The sequence below is a fragment of the Ictalurus furcatus genome, chromosome 8 (genome assembly GCF_023375685.1).
Source record: "Ictalurus furcatus strain D&B chromosome 8, Billie_1.0, whole genome shotgun sequence".
NCBI lineage: Eukaryota > Metazoa > Chordata > Actinopteri > Siluriformes > Ictaluridae > Ictalurus > Ictalurus furcatus.
The window spans coordinates 18,889,588-18,911,765 of record NC_071262.1 but is presented as its reverse complement, the minus strand read 5'-3'; the positions used below and the strand labels follow the sequence as shown (position 1 = coordinate 18,911,765).

The 22,178-nt window shown below is 39.5% G+C and overlaps 1 protein-coding gene across 3 annotated transcripts in view; it reads left to right on the top strand.

The window, feature by feature from the left end:
* The window catches only part of ckap5 (cytoskeleton associated protein 5), a 47,180-nt gene extending 25,006 nt beyond the window's left edge, over positions 1–22,174 (top strand). For 2 of the 3 annotated variants that reach the window (XM_053631285.1, XM_053631286.1), the window contains exons 23-44: positions 208–321; positions 1,194–1,322; positions 2,455–2,649; positions 2,938–3,070; positions 3,319–3,416; positions 5,635–5,760; positions 6,941–7,090; positions 7,548–7,751; positions 8,099–8,234; positions 10,133–10,326; positions 11,328–11,494; positions 12,574–12,747; positions 13,454–13,574; positions 13,826–14,005; positions 15,761–15,948; positions 16,798–16,873; positions 16,961–17,149; positions 17,950–18,087; positions 18,246–18,329; positions 18,445–18,604; positions 19,904–20,049; positions 21,133–22,174. In XM_053631285.1, coding sequence (XP_053487260.1) covers positions 208–321; positions 1,194–1,322; positions 2,455–2,649; positions 2,938–3,070; positions 3,319–3,416; positions 5,635–5,760; positions 6,941–7,090; positions 7,548–7,751; positions 8,099–8,234; positions 10,133–10,326; positions 11,328–11,494; positions 12,574–12,747; positions 13,454–13,574; positions 13,826–14,005; positions 15,761–15,948; positions 16,798–16,873; positions 16,961–17,149; positions 17,950–18,087; positions 18,246–18,329; positions 18,445–18,604; positions 19,904–20,049; positions 21,133–21,381 — 3,351 coding nt within the window. In that variant the 3' untranslated portion in view covers positions 21,382–22,174. Of the gene's footprint in view, positions 1–207; positions 322–1,193; positions 1,323–2,454; positions 2,650–2,937; positions 3,071–3,318; positions 3,417–5,253; positions 5,263–5,363; positions 5,445–5,634; positions 5,761–6,940; positions 7,091–7,547; positions 7,752–8,098; positions 8,235–10,132; positions 10,327–11,327; positions 11,495–12,573; positions 12,748–13,453; positions 13,575–13,825; positions 14,006–15,760; positions 15,949–16,797; positions 16,874–16,960; positions 17,150–17,949; positions 18,088–18,245; positions 18,330–18,444; positions 18,605–19,903; positions 20,050–21,132 lie in introns of all 3 variants that reach the window. The other variant, XM_053631287.1, reaches the window with a different exon arrangement.
* The last annotated feature ends 4 nt before the right edge of the window (positions 22,175–22,178 follow it).

The following is a 22,178-nucleotide window of genomic DNA, read 5'->3' as shown; positions in this document are numbered from 1 at the left end:
TGTGTTGTAACGTTATCTACAGGCCATGTTTGTTTTCAGAGTTTTCTGCATGTATTGAAAAGGGTTTGTGGCAATGAATACTCTGTGACTTGTTTTTGTTAAAGCTGTATTAATAATAATAATAATAATAATAATAATAATAATAATAATAATAATAATAATAATATTATTATTAAGTTTAATATACTCATGACCTTGTGTGTTCAGGTTCAGCAAACCCTGACCATCTTGCAGCAGATTGCTACAGCTATGGGTCCAGCTCTCAAACAACATGTGAAGAATTTGGGCTTCCCCATCATCACCGTGTTGGGAGACAGCAAGGTAAAACTCTTTACTACCATACTGAAACTTAACACCAAAAACCATTTTGAACACCTTAAAGCCAAAACCCACATGTCCCTAAAGTGAGGGGGTGTGTTCTTTCTTTGCATCTTGATGTGATGCATGATCATGTATGAAGGATGCATCTAAAACAACCAGTGATTCAATGCAGTATGATTTTCCAGCTGTTTTGATACAATGTTGTGATATTCAGTACTTAGTCATTTAACAATGGTGTCAAGCTGATTTATACTTCTGTGAAGATGTACGTAAGTGTGACTCACTGAGGACCCAGCGTGCACACTTCATAAAATCTCAGCTGCACGTCACATGATCAAATACAACCTTTTCGAGCCGCACAAATACGGTTATGCGCATTATGCACTTTATTCGTATAATGTCTTTTAATAATACTCCTCATACAACAGCTTTACAGAACTTGAGGTCCAATGTTCCTTTGTGCAGTATTGTTTGTTTAATTTATTTATTTATTTATATATTTATTCATTCATTCATTCATCTTCAGTAAGCGCTTTATCCTGGTCGGGCTGGTGGTGTGTGGTAGGAATTCACCCTGGATTGAACCAGTCCAGTACAGGACACCATGCACACACCTTCACACCTAGAGGCAATGTAAGGTAGCCAATCCACCTACCTGCACAGACACGACGAGAACATGCAAAACGCCACACGCGGTAACCCGAACTCAGGATCACAGCAGGAAGCCTGCGGCTGTGAGGCAGCAGCGCTACCTGCTGTACCCCCGTGTGTGCAGTGTATCTGATTGCAAATGGTTACCTGAGGATACTTTTTGTATCAATAGCACCATCTGTTTGCGTATACGCAACTGAAACCACACCTTGTTTTTCCAGTCCAACGTCCGTGCTGCTGCCTTGACAACACTAAACGCTTGGGTGGAGCAGACAGGCCTGAAGGAGTGGCTGGACGGCGAGGACTTGTCAGAAGAGCTGAAACGGGAAAATCCCTTTCTCAGACAGGAGGTACTGACACCCGACATGCACACAGTTAAATGAGCTCAGCGTAAGTCTGATTACATCAGCCTGCCTGTTTTCAAGATGTTTTCAGTGCATGTAGTTAATGTTCTACAAACATGACAATACTAGTACACGACTGAATTAAATTGTTGGTGTATTTGGAGGACACCTTTTTGAGTACAGCTTTCTTTCCACGATTAAACAAAACGATGAAGCCTGCCATGCACCTTCTTGAAATAACTTCTACTCGGTATAACATCAGAAATGCAATGTTTAACTAGAAATTATTTTTTGCTTATCGCTCACCTCCATTCACTCCATTCACAAGTACTTGGTGACATCCTAAGTATCTGGAATATTCATTATGTGAGAGATAACACCCAACAAATTGTCTGAATAAAAGAAAATAATGGATGAGATCGAGGAAAAGAACAGCATGACTCAAATTATTTGATACTTTGACAGAAGTTATCTCAAATAGACTGTGACTAATTACCAGTATTTATGCAAACCATGGAAAGTTTCCAGTTTTGTGGGGTGTTTTTTTTTTTTTTTTTTTTTTGTTTTTTGTTTTGTTTTGTTTGTTTGTTTAAATGTATATATTCGTAACTGAATTGTATGAAAATGGCAAGACTGAAGCTTTATCTGGATAACATTCTACTCCCCCATTTCCAGTTGCTACCGTTATACATTATTACGTTGCTTTTAGACATTTTAATTAAAACCTATCCATGCACTGTCACCTATAAACAATCGCACCACGGTGCTGTTAAATTCTCGAGTCTGTCTGGTCAAAAGATGGTATTTAATTTTCTGTAACAGCAGCGTTGTCATTCATATTGGCTGTGAGGCAAATAACTGGTTCTTGTTAATATATAGTTCACTTTCTATATGCTCGTTTATCCTTGTTGAAATAATGTTCATCACCACTGTCAGCACAAAAAATTCAAAAGTTTTTAATTTAACAGGATATAACCTAAATGATATTGACTGTCATTATTTAAAATTTTAATTTTGGCAAATTGCAATGGTAAAAGAGGAATAAAAACTTCATGCCATACATAATTTCTCTGTAATTGAACTATGTAATAAATGAAGCATTGTAAAATGTTGAAATATCTCTCTTTGTGTGTGCTAGCTTCTGGGCTGGCTGGCTGAACGGCTGCCCGGTATGCGTGCTGTGCCCGCTGATCTGATGCTGTGCATCCCCCCCCTGTACGCCTGTCTGGAGGATCGCAGTGGAGATGTGCGGAAGAAAGCCCAGGATGCATTACCTATGTTTATGATGCATCTGGGATATGAAAAGATGGTCAAGGTCACTAACAAACTCAAGGTAGGTTTTTCAAAGACCATACTGCTGTAAAAGAGAAAATGTGCACTCGTATGTGGTTCTGCATTGATCTTTGGGTTTCAGCAGTTAGGCCCACCTTCCTCAGAGGCATTTTACTTTTTGTTTTTAGTGCTGTTTGTCGTATGAAAATTTTGCTCAGCCTGCTTAAAAACAGCTGAATTTAAATATTATTACTGAAGTAATAATATTCTCTACTTCTTTTGATGTTCATTGGTTTTGATTTCTGCCATTTGATAATGTCTACTAATGTTGTGTTTGCTGCCTCGTTAGCCGGCCTCAAAGGATCAGGTGGTTGCCATGTTGGAGAAGGCCAGGGCTGTAATGCCCGCCAAACCTGCTGCACCCGCAAAAGCTGCTCCATCTAAAGCTGCTCAGAGTGCTCCTCCTGCAAAATCTGCCTCAGGTATGCTTTCCTCTCTGTCTCTGTGGTTTGTTTGTTTGTTTGTTTGTTTATTTATTTATTTTAACCACCACCCCCCCCCCTCTCTAGCTGACCTTTTTTTTTTTTTTTTTTTTTTTTTAAATATGGATGACTTCAGCTTTTTGTTCACCAGGTCATTATCTATAGCAGCACACTACATGCAGCTATGTGGGGTTCAGTGAAACTTGGCTCGGCTGATGGCCTACTTGCCTCTACTCTTTTTCTCTCAGCGCCGGCTAAAAGCCAGCCTGCAGTGGATGACTATAGCCCACCAGAACCCAAACAGGATGCCAAGAAACCCAAGACAGCAGGGCCTGCTCAGAAAAAGGTCTGAATGCTTGCAATTTATTTTTTTGTTGTGAACAGGTAAAATATGTTGGGGTTTCTATTAAATATTTTAAATTTGATTGTTCTGTTGAGCACCATCACAAAGGGATGATTAGGCAATGGTTAGGATACACAGTGCCCTCCACTAATATTGGCACCCTTGGTAAATATGAGCAAAGAAGGCTGTATAAAATTCTTTATTTTTCAGCCTTTTGATCTTTTGTTCAAAACATTAACAAAAATACTCTGCTCCCATGGATATCAAACAATTGCAAACAGAACACAGATTTATTTTTTAAAAAAAACTGTTACATATAGGTGTGCAACAATTATTGGCACCCTTTTGGTCAATACTTTGTGCTACCTCCCTTTGCCAAGATAACAGCTCTGAGTCTTCTCCTATAATGCCTGATGAGGTTGGAGAATACATGGCAAAGGATCTGAGACCATTCCTCCATACAGAATCTCTCCAGATCCTTCAGATTTTGAGGTCTATGCTGGTGGACTCTCCTCTTCAGTTCACCCCACAGGTTTTCTATGGGGTTCAAGTACAGGGGACTGGGATGGCCATGGCAGGACCTTGATTTTGTGGTCAGTAAACCATTTTTGTGTTGATTTTGATGTATGCTTTGGATCATTGTCCTGCTGGAAGATCCAACCTTGGCCCATTTTAAGCTTTTTGGCAGAGGCAGTCAGGTTTTCATTTAATATCTGTTGATATTTCATAGTCCATGATGCTATGCATCCTAACAAAATGTCCAGGTCCTCTGGCAGAAGAACAGCCCCAAAACATTAAAGAGCCACCACCATATTTAACCATGGGCATGAGGTACTTTTCCATATGGCTAACTCTCTGTCTGTGCCAAAACCACCTCTGGTGTTTATTATCAAAAAGATCTATTTTGGTTTCATCTGACCATAGAACCCGATCCCATTTGAAGTTCCAGTAGTGTCTGGCAAACTGAAGACGCTTGAGTTTGTTTTTGGATGAGAGTAGAGGCTTTTTTCTTGAAACCCTTCCAAACAACTGTAGTGAGGTAGGTGACTCCAGATTGTAGTTTTAGAGACTTTCTGACACCAAGACGCAATTAACTTCTGCAATTCTCCAGCTGTGATCCTTGGACTTTTTTTTTTTTTTTTTTTTTTTTTTTTTTTTTTTTTTTTTTTGTACAGAATATCAAAAGGTTAAATAACCACTTTTCACAGCCTTCTTTGCTCATATTTACCAAGGGTGCCAATATTGGTGGAGGGCACTGTACATGTTAATTACTGATTTAGGAAGGAAAATGCCTTGAACAAAAACATGAACAAATTTTCCAAAGGTAATTTAGCTATGCACATCAAATCTGCTTGCAGCGTTCTGCGAATGGTAGACTAGTGGTAGTGGTAGTATTTCCTGACAATTTATTATTTATTTTATTACAAATTATTATTATTGCAGATTATAACTTATTACTTGTAGAGAAACGTCCACTTTTGTTCCATACTTGTGTTCTCTCTCTCATACATTCTATATATATATATATATATATATATATATATATATATATATATATATATATATATATATATATAGATAGATAGATAGATAGATAGATAGATATAGGTATATCATATTAATTATAATTTTTAAATGGCTAAAGCTATTTAAATCTGCTTATATTAGAACATGGGCTCAGTTCAGCCATAGACTAGCATGCCGGAATAGTAGGAAACGTATTCAGATAGCACCTGGCATTAAATTCAGTACTGTCACCTAAAATTATAGCTTGAAACTAGATGGTCAACATTACCATTGCTTTTTAATTTAACCATGCTATGATTTATGAACGTAAAAGAGTAAAAATGTCTTCTGATTTGTTTTTGACCATAACTGCTCACACTTTTACTCAAAATCCTGCCCATTTGGCCTGAAGAGTAAAAGCTGCTCTTTTTTTGCATTGATTAGAGGAAGCTGAAACTGAAGGTAGATAAAGAAAGTGTCCCTAAACCTAACAGACTCTCAGGGGACAAACCTAGCATCCCACAGGTACAGGTGGATCATTAAACCTCCACATGGCTCACAAACTGGGGTCCCTCATCTTTGCTCGTCACACTTTGGGGTGCACTCAGTGAATAACCGGGGTGTGTCTTTCATGGTCATCTTTCTTGTACTCTCTTTCATCTTCTCTTGTTTCTCACTCTGTAAGAGTGTAATATTTGCCCATTGTGTCCTTCAGGGAGTGTTGGGTAAGAAGGCTCCAGTCAAGGCTGCTAATAAAGATGAAGAAGACAAGTCAGGCCCTATCTTTATCCTTATACCTAATGGCAAGGAGCAGAGGATGAAGGAAGAGAAAGCACTAAAGGTAGGCACCATAATGCATTATCCTCCACTACACAATGTCACGACGCAACTAATTGATTTTGCACATCAGGGGTGTTTCACATAGCAGAGGAAAAATGGCACAAGCTCTGTAGCAAACACCACCAAACCCAAATGGTATATTGGTTTACCATACCGGTTATTGCTTTTGAGTTTCTAGAATAATGTTCTCCATTAACCTTGGTCCATTTGCCTATATCTATATCCATATCTACATCTATATCAGTTGTCCAGTGACTGCATTACAATACAGGTGTTGGTGGTGTTAGTTCAGTAAATGACATTATGTAATCCTACATCCACACTAGCAAGTACAAGTCACTCTATCGCTTGTATATTGTCTGTGTGCATGTACCAACTGCTTCAATGGAAAAGGTATGAGCTAAAGTTGTTAGTGTGGAACTGAAGAAATGTGGAACCGCATGCACCATTGAACCTAGGAATTGTTAGAGCTAATTGTTTGGATTTGTGACTTTACTGCATTGAGAAGCTCTCGATTCAAACGTCACTTGCTGCGGTCACTGAAACAGCAAAACTGATCAGTCATCACTGATAACTGATTGCTAGAACTATCGGTTATTTTCAGAAATCCACACCGATCGCTTTTCAGGTTGTGTCCGTTGCTGTAGTAAAGTCCGCTGTCGTCATACAGTACGAGAGCGGTCTCTAGACACGATTGTTTTTATCACAGACACATTTTGTTGTTATTTGAAGTGTTTTTTGATTCATTTTAGATGTTTTTTATTTCATTTAATATAGATTATATATTACTAGTTATTTCATTTTAAAAAAAAATCGTTTTTGTAATGGTACAGTCAGTTTTAGTTATTTTTTTTATAAAGTTCAGCAATCTATTGGTTGATTAATCGGATCTCGGCAGGTACTGCCTAACTTGGTTATCGGTATCAGTAAAATCCACTATCGGGCCACCTCTAATAGAAATGAATAATGGTCGCCTGTCGATTTGTCACTTGTTCATGTGAACATGGAGTGAGAGTAAATAAAGTCTTTAAATCAAATAAAACTTGTGATCTTTTCAGGTTTTTTAATGTTTGCTACAGGCACTTCTGAAGCATTAAAAAAAATCCTAACATGTCCAACAAAGCCTGGAAGCTGATAGTGGCAATAGCAGTGCACTATAATAATTGGTTTGTGCTTTGTAGATCCTGAAGTGGAACTTCATCACTCCACGGGATGAGTACGTGGAACAGCTGAAGACTCAAATGGCTACTTGCATGGCGAAGTGGCTACAGGATGAACTCTTTCATTATGACTTCCAGCGGCATGTGAAGGCCATCGGCGCCATGATTGAGGTAAGACACGCTTTCTATAACCGTGTACGTGCACTATACACATGCGTAGATGCTGTTCTTCATAAAAGCATTCGATCAAGGTCTACTGTAATGAGGAATACACACATGCATAATCCACCATTCTGATCCCATTCAGTTTTATGATTTGTATAGACGTTGGCTACAAAACCAGCTTTACAGAAATCCTGATGTAGATTTAGATCCCTAATGAACAAGCCAGAGGAAGTTTCCTGAAATGACATGAATAAACCTTGAGTGGAACCCGAGTTAAAAGGGAGCCCATCCTCTTCTGGGTGACGCCGGATAATGGGATTATAAATCATTTGCAGTATACAGGCGTAGAAGTATAAAGGCAAACGGTACTAAGTTTGTTGAAAGGATGTTGAGTATGTGCATGGTTTTTATGAGTCTTTGATTACACTAGCAGTATCTCATTATCCCTCTTCTCATTTCACAGCGCATTTATGGCGAGTCAGAAGCAGTGATTGGCTGCCTGGATCTGATCCTGAAGTGGTTCACACTGCGGTTCTTTGACACCAACACCAGTGTACTGATGAAGGCCATGGAATTCCTCAAACTCCTTTTCACCATGCTGAGCAGAGAGAACTACCACCTGAGCGAGTACGAAGCCTCGTCCTTCATCCCCTACCTCATCCTCAAGGTCAGTGAGTCTTCAAAACCCATTCACACCCATATATGCATTTAACTTCTGTTAGTGTTTTACTTGATAAAGCATACATGAAAATGAAATCCATCTTCATTGCGAATTAGAGTTTGAATTTTGGCCTCAAGGTTTCTAAACTTATTTTGCTTGATCTGCCAGTCACTGGTCTTAAAAACCTGTAAGTGGTGACTGGTTTTTAGAAATGTAATCATACTATATTTATTCCTACACTTGTGGATTTGAATACATAATTTAATTCATACATTCTCAGACTTAGTGCAGTGGAAGTTCTATAAACCTGGCCTCACCGTGATCGGGTTTTCTTCTCCTGTGTTTCTGGACAGGTCGGGGAATCCAAAGACGTGGTGCGAAAAGACGTCCGTGCCATTTTGACCATGCTGTGTAACGTGTATTCTCCCAGCAAAATGTTTCCCTTCCTCATGGAGGGGACCAAGTCCAAGAATGCCAAGCAGAGATCAGGTTTTGCTGATTTTTATTTTATTTGAAGAGTTTAGGAATATCTGGCATACAAATGTTTGCAGATGAGTGAAATATTTCAAATGGTTCATATTACAGTGCTAATTACTTAAAAATATTAACATGGGATTGCTTGTTGCTTAGCCATGTTTTGGCTTCTGGCTTGTGTCTGCATGTGTGCAGTGGTGGTGGCATTAATTTAAAAAATAATAATAAATAATAATAATAAATGTAGGAATGGTCCCATAGCTACTATTATATTTCCAAAACGTGCATTTCTACTAGTCACTTTCAGGACGAAATGATCATAAACCCATATATAAACTCAGTAAAGTATGGTCAACACCAGCTAACCCCTAACAGGAAAATTACTCAGCCTGTGAAGGATACAGATACACACAGCTGAATGAGAAACAAATGCACACAGCGTACTCGCACCGGAAGTGGTTCCATCCGTTAAATCTTTTGGGCCAACCAAATGAAGGTTTTTCACTTTCAGTAAACATTTAAGGTGCAGTCTATAATGTGTAGAGGTGTTTCTAGTCCTCAAATAATGTGCTTATAACACCAGTAGGGATGTCACGATACCAAAAATCTAGTAGTCGGTACCGATACCACCAAAAGTACACAATACGCGATACCAAAGTCGATACCACAGCGTAGTTTAAAAAAAAATTTTAAGACGAACATTTTTACAAATAAAATTAAAACCTCTCCTGGTGGACATCCTCCTCTAAGGCTAATACTGGCAAAAAGAGAGAGGGATATTTTAGTTATCACTGTATGACCATGACCAATAAAACGGTGGCTACAAGCGCTAAGGTGCACTCCTAAATGTGCGCATACACACCTTATACTCTGAATACAAGCATTAGTTTAAATTCACTGATATGGTGGCAGGCCAAAAAGACTTATTAAAAGTATTAACATTTGAATAATTATTAGTGACATTAGGCTACATTTTGCTGACAGGACATGGGCTGAATGGCGATGCATGGTGGTCCATTAGGAGGTAGGTTATAACATTGCAATGCGTTAGAATCATTAACAAATAACTGGTTATCGCAAACATTACATGGAGCATAACGTTAGCTGGTTTCACGGCTACAGTGCCAGCTGCTTCAAACAAACATAATATAGGACCCGTCTTTCAGGTGCTTCGCTAAATTCCAGGCGTTTCCTCGCTTTGTTTGAAATGAACGATTGCATCGGTTACACACCAGCTTCAGAGCATCAATCCGTTTATCATCCGCCTCGAATGCGAAGTATTTCCATATTTGACACTTGCCACCTTTTCCTCTCAACGAGTCGGGGCAGAGCTAAACTTGTTGCCATCTTCTGTAGTTTTTCCCATGTGCTTGCTGGCGTTCTTCTTCTTCTTTACCACTTGTGGACTGACTAAAACACTTGCGTGAATTTGCTGCCCCCTTCAGTTCCGGAAGAATTGCAACCTCTGTACCTTCATTACCAACGGTACCAATGCTACTGCAGAAAAACAAGTACCGTCATGTTTTAACAATGTTGTTACCGAAGTATCGGTTCTCGTGACATCCCTAAATACCAAAGGTAGCTCATTTGGCTTACAATGGATATCATTCACTTCGTTTCAAGTTCCTGTTTAAAATCTTCTGGATAATAGCTCTGCCACCAGCCAGAATAGCTGTTCAGCTCTGCCACTTTTTTATGAAAAGTCGAGTGTTAAATAACATCTAGTTCAGAGGGAGTGGAGTCGGTTGGGGGGCGGCGGTTGGGAGATGTATAGTTTTTAGAATAATTGCAGCTGGCTCTAAAATTACAAACTGCTCCTTTTCAGTTATCTTGTTCCAAATAAAACAAGAGTTATAGTACTCAACTGATGAATTGATTCTCATTCCACTTGATTTGATTGACTTCCATTTCAGAATGTCTTGACGAGCTCGGGTGCCTGATCGAGAACTGCGGCTTGAACGTGTGCCAACCGACACCTGCCAAGGCTCTGAAAGACATCGCCGTTCACATCGGAGATCGTGACACGTCGGTGCGCAATGCAGCACTAAATACGGTGGTGGCAGCTTACAACGTCTGTGGGGACCAGGTCTTCAAACTCATCGGCATAGTAAGGCAACGCTACAACTTCCTGCTTTGAAACCTTTCATTGATTGAGGGTCGTTGTTGCTTCGAGATTGTTCTTGATACTGTAATATAATGGCTCCCACGTAGCTTTCATCCTGTTATCAATAGATTGTGAGTTTGAACCACAGTGATGTCAAAGCCATCCATGGCAAAGCTGCACATGTCTCAGCGGAAGCATGTGGAGAAAGTGGGCTGAAAATGGCATGAAAAAAAAATCACATTTTCTAATGGATGTATAATGGATTGCAACCCTGTTTCAGGATGTTGCTTAACTTGTAGGGGACAAATCAGTCCATTTTTATATTCTACAGTGTCCATAGGCAGTTGTAGCTCGGTGGTTAAGCTGTTGGACTACTGATCAGAAGGTTATGAGTTCAAATCCCAGCACTGCCAAGCTGTCACTGCTGGGCCCTTGAGCAAGGCCCTTAACCCTCATATGCTCACTTGTTTAAACGAGATAAATTTAGGTTTCTTTGGATAAGGCCGTCTGGCAATGCCATCAATGTAAAATGTCGGCACATTGTAACGGGCAGTAAGGGAAACCTTCAGGACCGAGGACGTTGTTGTTTTTTTTGTTTTGTTTTGTTTTTGGGGTGTGTGTGTGTGTGTGTGTGTGTGTGTGTGTGGTTTTTTTGGTAACATGCTAAGCAGCTTTTTTTTTTTTGGGTCTTATTAAGGTCAAAAAACTAGAGGGGGGGGGGGAAAGAAGCTGCTGATTGTTTTGTGGCTATTACACAAAATGAAGTGCAACTATAAACAAAGTATTACGTTTCGTTTTTTAATTAATGCAAATATAATTGTTGGCAAATTGTCATGCTATGAAAAGAATAAACCACTTCTGTTGTCTTAGAACAGCTCGTCCACAAGTGTTTATTTCTTACCCATCTGACTACACTCACTGTTTTCAATGAATCTGTGATTGGGGGGGGACCTGTCCTATCTTACTGTTAGCTGGTGCTAATGTTTCTTGGCCACACTCCACAGCTCTCTGAGAAGGACATGAGCATGCTTGAGGAGCGGATCAAGCGCTCGGCTAAGAAGATGCCTGCCGTCTCGACCAAACAGGAGAAAGCGCCGAGGGAACAGCCCGCTAATCCTAATGCTACTTTCCTACGCAAACCTGCCCAAGAGGAGGTGCCAAACAAACTCAAGTAGGTTCCATCATCCAGCGTAGTCCATTCTTTGAACCAGTTCAAATGATATGCTGAAAATGTCACTGTCTGAATTGGTGTACTAAGCAGAGCAAGTTAATTTTATTGGCTTAAATTCAAGTAGCCTGAGTAATGTTTCATGCTTTCAGCTCGCGCTTATTTCATGTTCCAACAAGCACCATTCTTCATAAATTGCTTAACAGATCAATCTCTTTACTTTTGTAAAGAGAAATGTAAACTAATTTGGTTCTTTGAAAACAGCTGGATTAGGGTAGAGGGATCAAGTTGCCTGAGGAGCTTTTAGCTGACGTGGCCGATGAATGAGCTAAATTGGCTTCTGTAGCTAGAACAAATTTGCAAATAAAGTTGACGGACTTTTTAGAAATATCTTGGGCCTATTAAAAAGTACAGCTAGATAATAAATAACAATCCAATTCATTGCATTGTCAAGGCAGTCTGGGTGGGCCTGTGTAGTTTTTGTAGAGATTCGACAGACACTGCTCCTGTGTTTTTTGATTCTGTCCTTTTTTTTTTTTCTTTTTTCTTTTTTTTTTTTTTATGTTTCATTGCATGTTTTTGCCTCCTAAATGTAAGCTTCTGTCTCTCTTCTTTATGATTTCTTTTCTCTCTGCTCTCCCCGGACAGAATAATGTATCGCACGTATAGGATGTAAGTACTGCCGAATCATTGTAGGTTCTTTTCACGAGGCACGCACCAAGCCAGAGTCTTAGACAAATAACACGCACAGCAGACTGAATTAGAAAAATTTAAACCATCCTCATTTCAGCTAATAACATCAAATGCTTTCCCCCAGTCCTTTTGCACTTCAATCCAACGTTCCAGATTAATTCTAAGATTAGCTGTTGCCAAGCCTCAAGATGAACTCGTCTATAAGGGTTGTAACAATCGGTGTATAACGTGTTCTAATCACTTTATGCTGTTGGAAAAGTGTACAAGGACCTGCAGCTGTGTGTTTGCGTCAGTATAGCTCACTGTCCCAGTGTGTTTCATTTATTCAGTTAAATTTGTGTGTGGCATGTATGAAGGTGACGTTTTCTCTATTTGTGCTCCACTACCAGTCAAGCTCGGTCACAGAATGCCCACTCTGAGCACACGGCACCCTCCATCCCCAAGGAGTTTCAGCTTGACCTGGATATGATCGAGAACGACCACACGCGGGTCAGCGACTTCCCCGACCTCGTGCAGCACAAACTGGACGAGCTCCTCGAGCCCGTCATGATCCCCGAACCCAAGTAAGCACACTGCACTGACACAGCTGGATGTCAGGAATGAGCAGGATTAATGCTACAGACATTTTAAGTGTGTTTCGTTTTCACATTTCATAGTTGGTTTGCTCATTGGGGTCCTGGACAAGGTTACGTTTGTGTTATCACGATCTAGCTACGGTTACTATTTCAACATGTAGCTTTAGTTTGTAGTTTTTAGAAGTATAAGATGGGCCTACTATATGCTGCCCCAAGACTAACGCCTAATCGACATGGCTATTTTTTGGGGGGGGGTGAATCAGGCGAAGTTGCAAGCTGTCCCAAGGGAACCCTTAAACATCTAAAGTAAAGTCACTGTTTTTGTTATGACAAGTTGTGAAGGAATGAGTAAACTCCATTACAGCATGAACATGTAACCGGGCAGTCATAAGTTCTAGCAAGCATGTAGATAAAAACTAATCCAATTTTCTGTGCAAAGGTTTTATTAATCAATCATTCAACAGCTTCATAGCAGAACCAAAAAAGACTTTTCTGTGCAAAGGTTTTGGTCACCGATCAGAAAATAAAAAGGCTTCATAACAGGCCCAAAACTGGCTATTGAGTATGGGGAGTCCGTTTTCAATACATAACAAAAAAAAATAAAAATGCAGAAATCCCCTGGATTTGCTGCAGTTTGGGTAGGACCTTGATCTTTCAAGGTTAAATTAGTTTTGTGTGTGCTTTTCTTATACAGGATTCGCTCTGTCTCTCCTCACTTTGACGACCTCCACAACAGCACAGCCTCCACTATCAACTTTGTCATCTCGCAGGTCGCTAGTGGTGACATTAACACCAGTATCCAGGCGCTGGCACAAGTAAGCATCAGTAATGATTTCAGAAATAATTACACATAAGTGGCTTCTCTTTGCTAAGCCTTATATCCTGTAGGCTCTCCAGTACTACACAGCAGTCTCCTATCACTGTTTAGAGCCGAACAAAAACGGCAAGGCATTAAGGTTATAATTAACTTTACACATTTAGACTCGTCTGAACCCATCTTCTCAGCTCTATGAAGTAGAATTTGATAACTGATTTCCCGTAATGCTTTTCTTTCCCCCCTTGGCAGATTGATGAGGTTCTGCGGCAGGAAGACAAGGCGGAAGCCATGTCGGGCCACATAGACCAGTTCCTGATCGCCACCTTCATGCAGCTCCGGCTCATCTACAACACACACATGGCTGACGACCGGCTGGACAAGAAGGACATCTTCAAACTGTACAGCTGCATCATCGGCAACATGCTCTCGGTGAGGGACTAATTTATTAATAAAATTGAATCCATCAATAGCTTGACTATTAAACTATTAGGGTTGGGCAATAAATTACACTACCGGTCAAAAGTTTGGGGACACTTGACCGAAATGTGTTTCATGATCTTAAAAACCTTTTGATCTGAAGGTGTATGATTAAATGTTTGAAATCTGTGTTGTAGACAAAAATATCATTGTGCCAACATGTTAATTTTTTTTCATTAGAAAACTAACATTTTATGTATTAAAAAAAAAAAAAAAATTATATATATATATATATATATATATATATATATATATATATATATATATATATATATATATATATATATATATATATATATATATATATATATATATATAATATATATATATATATATATATATCTCTTTTAAACGGATGACATGGAGAAAAATCTTCCAAAAAGCAGCCAGTGAGTGTCGAGCATAGGTGGGAACTCTAATACTGTTTAAAAAGCATCAGTGGGAGATTCCTCAAGAAATCGGTTGAGAAAATGCCAAGAATACATTTCCGGAAATTCTAGCCAAAAAGGGGGTCTACTATTTTGATTTTATTTTTCATCGCAACATAATTCCCATAGTTCCATTTTTGTTACTCCAGAGTTTTGATGACTATTATTATTATTATTATTATTATTATTATTATTATTATTATTATTATAAAATAAAAATGAGTGTCTAAACTCTTAACTGGTAGTGTGTATCCAGATTTCTAATTTATTATTATTATTATCAATAATAATAATAATAATGATAGTAATAATAGGATGTTGGACTTGTGATCAGAAGGTTGTAAGTTCAAATCCAAGCACAGCCAAGCTGCCACTGTTGGGCCCTTGAGGAAGGCCCTTAGCCCTCAACTGAGTTGTATAAATGATAAATGTAAGTCGCTCTGGATAAGGGTGTCTGCCAAATTCCATAAATTTAAATGTTACAAATTTTTATACGCACACTTAAAGTAGAGAGGAGTTGCATTAATGATTTACATGTTTTTGTGTATTTCAAGTCTGTAATTCTTGACTGGGTTCATGCTGCCTTTCCTCTGAATAACAAACAGCAAACAGAAAAGTTGCAACCCTCTTGTTTTTAAAAAAAAAAAAAAAACACACATTATGGTGTGGGTGGCTTTTTCGGGGTTTTTTTTTGTTAAACAAAAGGGTTGCAACTTTTGTTTCTGGGTTTGTTATTAGACTGTGAAGAAGAAACTTAAGTTCTTCTCTGCATTTTAGGAAGAAAATGATTTGTAGAGTAAATATTCCACTTCGTTCACATTCACTACACCATCGATTGAGTCCATAACATGCCTAATGATGACCTATTACAGAAACATCACCGGAATGTGCCAAGCGATAACAGCCCATTGGAGCTCAAATGTAGGGGGCGTGTCACTCTGTAATCAAATGACATGACTGTCACTGAATGGCTGCATAAGTCAATACAGTTAGCCCCAGCCTCGCTTCATATCATTTTGTTTTTCTTATGGCTGCTGGTGGTGCTGTTGTACTCAGTTTAAAAAAATAAAATAAAAAATTCCTTTTTACATTTTTAAAAAATCCAAAACACTCCTTTTAAAATGTTTGTTAACCACAAATAAGACTGTCGGGCTAACAAAAATGAAACCATATATTCATTTTTCTTTTGACAGCGAGCCACAGTCGCCTGTGAATCAGGAGGACACAGGTGTACTTATTTCTGATTGCAGTAACAGGAAGTGTTTGCATGTATCTTTAGTTGTTCTCTATGGAGAGTCTGGCACGGGAGGCGTCTATGGGTGTGCTGAAGGATCTGATGCACGGTCTGATCACACTGATGCTGGACTCGCGGGTGGAGGACATTGAGGACGGCCAGCAGCTCATTCGCTCGGTCAACCTGCTGGTGGTGCGAGTGCTGGAGAAGTCTGATCAAACCAACATCCTAAGGTGAGCGGAACAAAACCAATACACGGACGTTTTACACTGTTGATCAGAATTGCTGTTCAAGTACAACAAAAATCTAGCACTCTTGACGTTATAAAGCCTTTTTCCACAAGGCTGTCGAGTGCCCAATTCTGATTGGTCAGAAGCTGTTGATTTTAAATTTTTTGTAACAGCAGCTCTGACTGTGCACATTCTAATAAGCTATCACAGGGACTTGTATGATTGGGCTCGATATAAAGGGATTAAATTTGTGTAATTCCAGATGTGACGTTTTCTGTTTGTTCCATTTATTTAACAATTTTGGAAGGAGTCTCCAGTGTCGGTGCTTTGTAACTGTCCAAGGTAATACTGTAAGTATTCCAACACTGGAGACTTTGTGGTTTCTCAGTAAACTGGCAAGTTGCGTGTTTTTTTATTTATTTTTTATTATTATTTATTATTAAGCTCAAGCACATGCTGAGGGAATGACTGGTTATAGCTGCTATAACATAAGTGATAACAGGAACTAACTTGTGTTGAGGACATTAAATGTAACCAAAACATTAACTATAAATGTAGAACATGTCATCCTTTTAATAAAAATTGTCAGCATTGGTAAATTGCTGTGGTGTAAGGGGGGGGAGAGACACTTTGGGATGCGCTGTTATGGGTTGTTGAGGTATTTTCCTGTAATAGCATGTGCAGTCATATTCCTTACTTAAAACACCACACAGTGCTTTCCTAAACCATTTATCTTCCAAGTTTTTCATTAGAAGGCAGCTCTTCTTCTAATAGAAAACATTTCACCCCTAGCTTTAGTGTAGATAGGGCTTATGTGAACAGTATGAGTGATGTTGATGTTGCGTATTGCAGTGCTCTGCTGGTGCTACTGCAGGACAGCCTGATCACCACCGCAGGATCCCCCATGTTCTCCGAGCTCGTCATGAAGGTAAAGAAGACTATATATTATGAAAACGAAGCGTATAGCAATCCTGTGCGTATGCCTGGCTGTTAAACGCTGCTGACGCCTCTGCAGTGTCTGTGGAGAATGATCCGCTTCCTGCCCGAGACCATTAACAGTATTAACCTGGACCGCATCCTGCTGGACGTCCATAACTTCATGAAGGTTTTCCCTAAAGAGAAGCTGAAGCAGCTGAAGAGCGACGTGCCTCATCGCACTCTGAAAACCTTACTTCACACACTCTGCAAACTCACTGGAGCCAAGGTACAAACACAGAGCTTCTGGAAAGGTCCCTTTTTTCTTTTTTTTCTTTTTTTTTTTTTTTTTTAAAAAAGAAAGAAAGGCTAACATAAGAAGTAGTGATCAAGGCTGGAGCAAATGACATCTGTGTACAGAATTACACTGCCGAACCTGTTCATAGGGCTAAAATAGGATGTTGCTAATGGATGCAGTTTGACAATACATACAGAATAAATACAAGTCCTGCACAGTATACAGTGTAGAGCAATAGCTAATCACCTCTGGATTGTGCATTAAGCTGTATTGTTATATTTTGTTACCGTCGTTGTAGCCAACATAATTACATTCTATATATATAATTGTCCTTCATGGCTCTAGACTTTTCATTTTAAATGGAAATCAATTAATCAAGAAAGAGAGGCTACAGTGGTGTTTTAGTGCAGAATGAATGACACCAGGCCTCTTTAAAGTTCTTAGAAGAAACCGAGGGAGAGCATGTGACCTACAAGTGCTTTCATTATAAGATATAGGAGCCTATCAGGTTCCGGTGTGCAAATGAAGACCAGTAATGGTTTGCCATGAGAAGTGCATAGGGTTTAGGACTTGTGCAGTTTGCGTGTTCATAGAATTTGAATTTCTTGATTAGGGTAAACGTGTAGACACTTTGGTGTTTTTATTATCATGCACAATTTATTATTTCGTATTGATAAATATTTGAAAGACATTTTATACTGAAAACGAGTTTTAGACTGCTTTAACGCATGCAGAAATATTCCTCAATAGCGATCGAAAATACTGTAATGCTACTGTATGTGTTTACACAGATACTGGACCATTTGTCCATGATCGAGAACCGTAACGAGTCAGAACTGGACGCTCATCTGAGAAGGGTGGTGAAACATTCAGGAAATCTCTCGGGCTTCAAGTCTGACCAGAACTCTGAGAAAGCAGCCTTGCGATCTGTATGTCACCGCATGCATTAATCCCCTTTACGTTTCATTAACCATCATTAGTTTAGTAGAAAACCCTGGAAATTTATCACTGGAGAAAAGCTGGCATGTAATTTATATAACGTGCGGATGTAAGATCTAATGCTCTCTCTCAACTTTACCGCTAACAGGACGATAAAGTGATCAAAGCAAAAGTGAGCGACATCCTCTCCGAGATCTTCAAAAAGATTGGCTCGAAGGAGAACACTAAAGAGGTGAGAGCGCTGTTTATTTACACTCTCGTGCTTTGTCAAACAGTTAAGTACAGTCAAGTATCAGTTCTCTCTCTCTCTCTCTCTCTCTCTCTCTCTCTCTCTCTCTCTCTCTCAGGGCTTGACGGAACTGTATGAGTATAAGCAGAAGTATTCAGACGCTGACTTGGAGCCCTTCCTAAAGAACACATCCCAGTTTTTCCAGAGCTACGTCGAGCGCGGTCTCCGTATGATCGAGTCAGAGCGGGAGGGCAAAAGCCGTCTGCAGAGTTCTTCAGGTAGAAGGGAAAACAACAACTCTCACGCATACAAATCACTGGTGGTGCTACAGGGGTGTCTCTTGTAGGTTTATAGGGGCTGCTACTCCCTGTGGGTGTGGCCTGTTCACCTTTTGTTCACATCCAACACCCCCCTCCCCCCCCAAAGACCAGTGCAGGCTGCTGTATAATCTTTAATGTTGTAATTGTAATGAAACCAAGGCGAATATTAAATGATACGGTTTTTTTTTTCCTTCCATTTTTGGATCAGACCCTGCTGAATGGGAATTACATGCAGGTGGAAAAATCAGTGTTAATAGTAGAGAATCCGACACTGGACGTGCAATCGGTTTTACTTCTGTAAGTCAGTGTGTTTACATGGACAACAATAATCTGATATTAAACTGATTAAGACAATACTCTGATTAAGAAACTACTATGTAAACCGCAATATACATATATATTTTTTTTATTACCTTAATCCGATTAAAGTCATACTCGAAGTAAACAAATCGAATTAAGACGTGGAGTATTCCTGTTTTAGTCGCATTATCGATTGCGACTAAAACGTATTACGTATTACAGACATGTAAACAACTTAATCACACTATTAATGTCGTGTGAGTTTTCACAGCATTTTGCAACAGGACACGATCACACACGGCAGTGCTCAACCGCTGTTGTGCTTAACGGCAAACGAGAGAGCACGGCTGCGTCCCAAACCACGTACTTGCCTACTATATAGTAGGCGAGAGGCATGTATTTCGGCTATTATATAGTAGGTAAGTATGCGGTTTTACACAGCCCACGGCTTCAAGCAGTCTTCTATTTGCACGTACAGCATGACAAATAATTAACCGCATTGAAGCTTCTGTAAAAATAAAAACACCCAGAACTGTATACGGTACCATAATGAAGACGAACTGTATGTTGATGCGTGAAATTCTGGAGGAACGTCGGACGGCGTGGCGCGGTGACGTAATGACGTGTGCTGTTAATCGCTCTGTTCTGTAGCATGTAAAACAGGAACATTTAACGGAATATTCTAAAAGCGACTCATGTAAACACCTTAATCACAATATTGTCTTATTCAGAATAAGGTCAATAATTAGATTACTGCTGTCCATGTAAACGTAGTCAGTGTTCTGCGTTTGTCCCTTTAGAACATCATAACTGATTTGTTTTGAACTGATACTCTTAAGATGTCCTAGAACTATCAACTTTACACAGATATGAATTGTGATCTGTATTGTTTTTTTGTTTGTTTTTTTTGTGTGTATGTATACTGTAATTTTATTCACTCCTCTTGTCTTGATCCAGTGATTCCTCAGCACAGCGTGGATTTTGCATACCCCTCCAACCACAGCTCCATGTCGGTCAGCAGTAACGGGGAGGATCTGAAACCTGCTGTTTACTACGAGAGGCTGAAGATCCTCCGGCAACGACACGGACTCGAGAACGCTAAGGTTTGAACCACGTGCTTTTAGCGAATATGATCATATTTGGGGCTTTGTTCTTGCTAAGACTACATGATTAGACTGATAAATTCTTTGTGCAAATTAAGCAGGATTTAAAGAATGTGGCCAGAAATGAAATTTACAGTTTCCACTGACTGTAATTGAGCAGCCAAGATTTCAAGCTGGATAACTTAATAGAAGCATATAGCCTCCAATTTGGTGTACAAACTATATGCTTGTTTCTTACACTTGTTTCTTCCTTTATTGACCAATAAGCAATCAATCCTTAATGTGAAGTTAATTATTCCTTCAGTTGGGGACTTTATTATGTGACGTAAAAATTTCTTTGCAAACGTTAACCAAGGGTGCGTCTCAATCAGTTCCTTGGTTCAGTAGTCAGGGCACTGATCAGGAGTTGGCCATCTTAAGGGCTGTCTCAGTCGCAAAATCCTTCCAGTGCAATGCACCACAAAAACCAGGAAGCATCGACGCTCACTGTGTTCCCTTACTGGAAATGATGTCATATTTTCTGTAGCCTCTCGGCTCATAAGCAAAAACTGGTGAACAAACTCTCCGCGAACTTCCATCGACAAATGTGAGTAGCTTATCGTCGTCGTGGCTCTCAAATGATTACTTGCATTAGCGGTTTTTGTTGTGTTTTTTTTTTTTTCTTTTTTTTTTATATAAACTTTGTCGTTCTATTTATGGTTCATTTGAGTCTAATGACTTAAGTGTTTAATGATTTAAAAAATACTATGATCCTGCTTGAAGTACCAGTTAACAAATTTGAGTCATATAATGTCCGAAAGATAGCAGTCCTGCCTGTTGTTGATAAATGCCAGTGGTGACGTTTTACAACATGAGTACGTAGTCTTGTCGCTGGAAATGGAGTCCTCAGTGTCCCAAAGTGTAGTGAGCCAAGATTTTACCAGTACCCGTACTCATGTAGACAATATACCAATTGACAACCTAGAGAGCTGATTGAGACGCACCTTGACTTGAATGTATCACTGTAGTGATGAAGGACCCACTTTAACAGCTGTTTTATAAACCACCACTAAAATTTGAGTCTAATTCTCATTTCATCCTCAGCAACAGCAGCAGCAGCAACAACAACAGCAGGAAGACGAGCGTCCTCTGTCCTCGCTGCTGTCCAGGCCTCCCCTGGCCTCCTCCACTGACATGCTTCACAGTAAGCTGTCACAGCTGAAGGAGTCGCGTGAGTCGCAGCTGCAGCAAGAGCAGTCTCGCTCACACAGCCCAGGCCGCGCCTCCTCGCCCGCCTCCAACCTCGATGACCTCAAAAAGAGGCTCGAGCGCATCAAGAGTAACCGTCAATAGAGACGAGCTCGTGTGTGTGTACATGCACACATCGCCCCTCCCCCTTCCTGCATCTAGTCAACTACAGCTAGTTAAACTACTAACCTCCGTTAAGTCGCGTTAATCTTTCTCACCGCTGCTCTCAGCTCAGCCGTTTTTTTTCAGGTCTGGTTTATGTATAGATTAACATATTGAAAATAGGAAAGAAAAAATAAAACCACAGGTTTGTCCCATTGTATAATATGAAGTAAAACTGCATTTTTGCTTGTTTAGTATTGTGCACAATTGTTTGAGGGTTTTTTTCTGTATATAACCACTCCAGGCTTTTCTGTGTCATGTTTAGGAGTTACTGTAGATGTGCAAAAGTGCTGTAATGTGTTACCTGGAGATTTCCAGACTTTCCTCTCGTCTTTTTCATTTTCATTATTTAAACGGACGTTTTAGGAAACACAAAATGTCGTCCTCTCCAGGTCTCCACTGGGTTTCTCTGCCCATCTAACGTTGGCCATTTTTTCTTTTTCTGCCACTGAAGCGCTTGAAGGATTTAATTTGTTCTTTAATTAATTTAAGGAGCATGGCATGAAGTACTTGATGTTTTTGTTGTAAATAGTTTGCATTACTAAGCCCTGTTTTAATTAATAATAAATTAATTACATTTTTTGGTTAATAATATTCCAACATCTTGCATTTGTGAGCAGAATGTTGGCAGTTCTGATGCATCATTTTTGTATTTCATTAAAGTAGTGTTGTTGCTATTGAGTTTAAGTGTATAATCTATAGTGAAAATGGCAATAAAGAATTTTTTTTATATATATATA